General features: G+C 37.6%; 1 protein-coding gene across 1 annotated transcript in view; it reads left to right on the forward strand.

The window, feature by feature from the left end:
* The window catches only part of LOC144979860 (uncharacterized), a 9,395-nt gene that overhangs the window by 2,754 nt on the left and 1,641 nt on the right, over positions 1-5,000 (forward strand). The window contains exon 2 of the mRNA XM_078927081.1: positions 4,015-4,265. Within this exon, the coding sequence (XP_078783207.1) occupies positions 4,059-4,265 (207 nt within the window). The 5' untranslated portion in view covers positions 4,015-4,058. The remainder of the gene's footprint in view (positions 1-4,014; positions 4,266-5,000) is intronic.

Below are 5,000 nucleotides of genomic sequence, written 5' to 3' on the forward strand. Positions count from 1 at the left end.
ATAAGTTACGTAAAATATTCATATCTCTATTTGTAACTGCCACGATCACTGTTTATCTCTTTTAATTAAATTCCATCATTATTTTTATTTCATTGTAAACAAATCGTTAATTGTTTTTCATTTATAGTAACTAGTAAATTCTGGGGCCTCATTCTACATATATCTTTATGCATAGTCGAGTAGCTCTTTACTCACTTGAGACCATGACAGCAGGTAACTGGTACTGTATGAAATGGAAATATTATGGTTCCATAAAGCCTGTTGGGGAAAAAACGAAACATTGTTAAGCGCAATGAGCATTGTGAATCCTTGGAAATGTGCTATATGAGTGTTCATATTCATTTATCGTTTCAATAGACTGTGCTTTGATATATGATTAGATCCGCATTAATAGTCATACAAAACTTTTACAGCATGCAATTTTTCTCATATTTTTTAAAATTCGAAGGATATTTGAAAAATATTTTGTGGTGATAGCCTATGTCCTATTGCTTTATTATTCTCCTGGTGGGGTCCCTGACCTCCCATAGTGGGCAGGGAGGCACGTACTTTGTCTTCTATCTCTCTATATCTGTTTTCCAACATTCTTTCTTTCTTTGTTTTGAGATGAGATTACTTTGTTTTGTCCTGGTCCTGGGCGGATATCCTAGTTGGGAGGGAAACAGTCAAATGTATAGTTAGAGTTTTGAGAGATGATATGTTTTGTCTTGTAAATCATCTCTCTATTATCATGCGCTGTATTATCTTTTGTTTATATATGATTTGTAAACATTTGAGTGTATTCCTTGTAATGGGGACCTGTGCTTGTGTTAGATGAGACTTTTAGGTGATCTCAAACTAAGTACTTTGATAGTGTGCTCTTGGAATCTATATCTGTTTCCTATTTGAATAAATTCCCTTTGTCATACCTTTTCTTGGATGCCTTGATTGTAATTCTATAACTTTGTACTATCCCGTTTTCTCCCTTTTTACTGGCGCTGGTATGACCTCAATGTGTTGCAAGCGCCGTAAAACCCTTAAAAACAAACAAACAAAAACAAGCTTTATTCTCTTTTATTTTGTAAGACACCGTCCAGTCGCTTGATTATGTCGACTTCAGGTTGTCAGATTGTTTCACTTTTATATACATAGTTCGAAGATGACGTCACTCAGGTCTTTGGGTTTTTTTGTTTGTTTTTTTTTGTTGTTTTTTTTTTTTTTTTGCCATCCGCGTTTATGAGTAATGCTCACTGAACTGTATTAACCCGACTATAAACGTTCATGGATACATACAGTTCTGTGTGTTGGTCCGTTATACTTCCGGCTGGCAATGTTATGAGCTTCTTAGCCAAGCGCATACTATCTATAGAACGAAATTGACGTCACTCAACTCCTTGTTATGGTTTTTAGCCAGCCATTTTTATGAGCAATTCACTAACTTGTTTAAATAGAACGAAATTATTGACGTCACTCAGCTCTTTGCTATGGTTTTTAGCCAGCCATTTTTATGAGCAGTTCACTAAATTGTATAGATAGAATGAAATTTACGTCACTCGGCTGTTTATTATTGTTTTCAGCCAGCCATTTTTATGAGTAGTTCTCACTAAATTGTATTAATCAGACTACAAACGTTTAAGATTACACATGGTTTTGGTACGTTTTATTCGGCTGGCGGATGTTATGAGTTTTGTTAAACTAAACGCATCGCATCAATAGATAGAATGCGCTTGGCCAAGGAGTTCACAACATTGCCATCCGGAAGTATAACGGACCAACACACAAACTCTGTGTAACCATGAACTTTTATAGTCTGGTTAATACAGTTTAGTGAGAACAACTCACAAACGCGGATGGCAAAAACAATAACAAAGGCCTGAGTGACGTCATCTTCGAACTATCTATACCCCCACGCTGGACTCCAGTTAGTCTATCAGGCTGAGTCCTCATGTGGTTACTAGGTCCAATAATAAGACTCTCGCCTTCGGATCGGAAGGTCCAGGGTTAGAGCGTGGCCTTCGTAAAGTTATGGCCTGATACTGACCAAAAAATGACGTCAAAATGCCAGTCTTTTGCCACAAAAGAAAACAAATCGTGAGTTGTATTCAATAGTTCAACCAATAGAATCACTTGTTTCCATGAGCTCTACTAACGACAACTCACTAGGCGGTGCAAAAACCAAATAATGACGTCAAACTGCCAGTCCTTTTGGATTTCAGTGTCAGGCTATTACATAACGATGGCTACGGTTAGAGCCCCCGTTCTAAGCGGTGCATAGTTAAGTCCTTGGAATAGTTTCTTTACTCACATTATCTCTCTGTACTCAGGAGTAAAGTGAGTATCTGGTCGTTAACAGCGTCGTCTCTTTCCGAAAAAAAAACAAAGAAAAAAAAAACAAAAACAAAAACAAAAACAAAAAAACAACAACAACAAAAAACAGGCGTTGTAAGTCTCGTCCTACATGTTCATTATAGCTTTTGGTTAAGGACCCCTTGTAAAGTGCTTTGAGCACGTTTAGTGGATATTTCTCAATAAAAAATGCTCTAATAGTTGTTCTCACCCCCCCCCCCCCCCCTCTATGATTTTGATACAAGACTCAAGCACGGTAGTTCCACCTCAGAATGTAGGCATTATGATACTTTCATAATTTGTTAATTTTTTAAATATAACAATTTAAGGGTTAAATAGACAAAATGGCCTTTAACCCTCTCCTTACCACCTACAGCAAAATCGTCACATTTGTTACGACACAATATACATTTTTAAAAATTCAGATTTATTCTGTAAATCACAATGATCTTTGTTTAAATAATAAGAACATCAAGTTGTTTTGTAGAGAGCTTGTTTGAGTTTTAGAAATCAATTTTTCTGCTGGATAAGCCTGCCATTTTTGGGAAAATACTGAAATTGATCGGTAAGGAGAGAGTTGAACAACCTGTAAAGATACATCAAATCGACATATTAACAAATATTATGAATCGGAAGCATAATGTTGAATGAGAAAGAGATGCATGAAATTATATAAATATAAATGGAGAAAAGGCATTAAAAAAACTAGCATTTATATAGAGAAATATCCGCTAAACGTGCTCAAAGCTTTTTACAAGGGGTCAAAAGCAACACTTTACTTGCAGGACGAGTTATGGCGCCTGTTAAGCGATATGGTATTTTTTTCCACCACAGAGAAAATTCTATTAATGTCCAGGAACTCAAAATTTCCACATAAGTGCGGTGAGAGAATGTGAGTAAAGAGCCCCTTTCAAGCCCTCAACGGTACTCCTCCAAAAGTTGGACTCGAACCCTTGACCTTCCTGTCTGAAGGCGAATGTCATACCATAAGTCCATATAGATAGTATGCGCTTGGCTAAGAAGCTCATAACATTGCCATCCGGAAGTATAACGGACCAACACAGAAAACTGTGTGTATCCATGAACGTTAATAGTCGAGTTAATACAGTTCAGTGAGCAATACTCATAAATGCGGATGGCAAAAAAACAATAACAAAGACCTGAGTGACGTCATCTTCGAACTATCTATAGCCGCGCGAAGAAAGACATTTTGCCATTTAAAAAAAATTCATTCACAATAGAATAAAAGTCTTGTGATTTAACATTAAAAACAATTGTCTTGTGATCTTGACTTGGGTTTTAAGTTAGCTATGGGTTGTGAAAAACATCTCTTGCATGTACTCTATAATATCCTTCAACAGTCATGGCGTCACTTCCTTCCTAATGACGCATGGTAACTTAGTAACACTGGCTCTAAACTATCGGAACAATGGCGGACGCCCGTATGAAATATTTCTCCAGCGAGCATAAAAGCGTATCCAGAGGAGAAAAAAAATTATCAATCTGATCATGTTTTGACTTTTACACATTCTGATCACAAGGCATATGAAACGTTCTAGCCATCATGAAGAATAAAACGTACCGATTTTCTTTGTTTAGAACCAAGATGGCCGCCGTTGCCGGGCGGCGTGACATCAGACTACTGAATCCAATTGGTACATTAATCAGTTGTTAAAATCATCTTTCCAGACCAATTAAAAAAAACATCCAAAGAAAAGCACCAAACTACAACCATGAACAGCATCAGAATTTGTCTCATCGCCTGCGCCATAACTCTGGTCTTGGCATGCGCATTACAGTCAACGGAAGCCGGACGTGTCGACTGGCGTGGAAATTTAGCAGTACAAGAGTTCCTTCGCACCCGTCCTATGGCCAAAAGAATGACAGAAGGGCCTTTGGGGGGCGTCCTTGACCTTATCATCGATATCATTCTTATCTTGGTGAGTATTTAGGTCTATGAGTTTTAAAACATATTCCACCCCTACCATAAATAGTATCGCCCGACGTGCACGTATTTGCAGGTCTGATAACCCAATTCCTTATGGGCGGAGGAAGACTTTAGAAGCTGGGTTGACGAAATACATTTGGAGGTGTAGCCATACGCTACTACTACTACTACTACTACTACTACTACTACTACTACTACTACTACTACAACTACTACAACTACTACTACTACTACTACCACTACTACAACTACTACTACTACTACTACTACTACTACTACTACTACTACTACTACTACTACTACTACTACTACTACTACTATGGGCTTATTGTTGAAAAATGTTAAACTAGGCCCATAAGTGGGTTCGGATGTCAGACCTGCACACATGTACACAGCGGCATATCGCCTAATGATACCAAGTTTACAATAACAATTTGTGAAGTCAGATTATCAAGTCAAGCGTCAAATTCAATAAATTCGATTCTTAAAAAAGAAGCATCATGTAAACGTTTGTAATACATGTCTTTTATTCAAAGATGAAGAAATTGGCATCATTTGCGGGGTAGAATAAAAGAGTTCTTACACTCTACCGTTTTGGAATAGGGAATGAGATTAGCGGAAGAGTAGCGTCCCTTGATTGGACGTCACCCATAGTCTGTGACGTCACCGACGGAAAAGTTATTAGAGAGAGAAGAGAACGTCATGTTGGTTGTGCGCATGCGTCTCT

This window comes from Berghia stephanieae, chromosome 9 (assembly GCF_034508935.2).
Source record: "Berghia stephanieae isolate SIO BIC M18660-M18661 chromosome 9, UCSD_Bste_1.3, whole genome shotgun sequence".
Classification (NCBI taxonomy): Eukaryota; Metazoa; Mollusca; class Gastropoda; order Nudibranchia; family Aeolidiidae; genus Berghia; species Berghia stephanieae.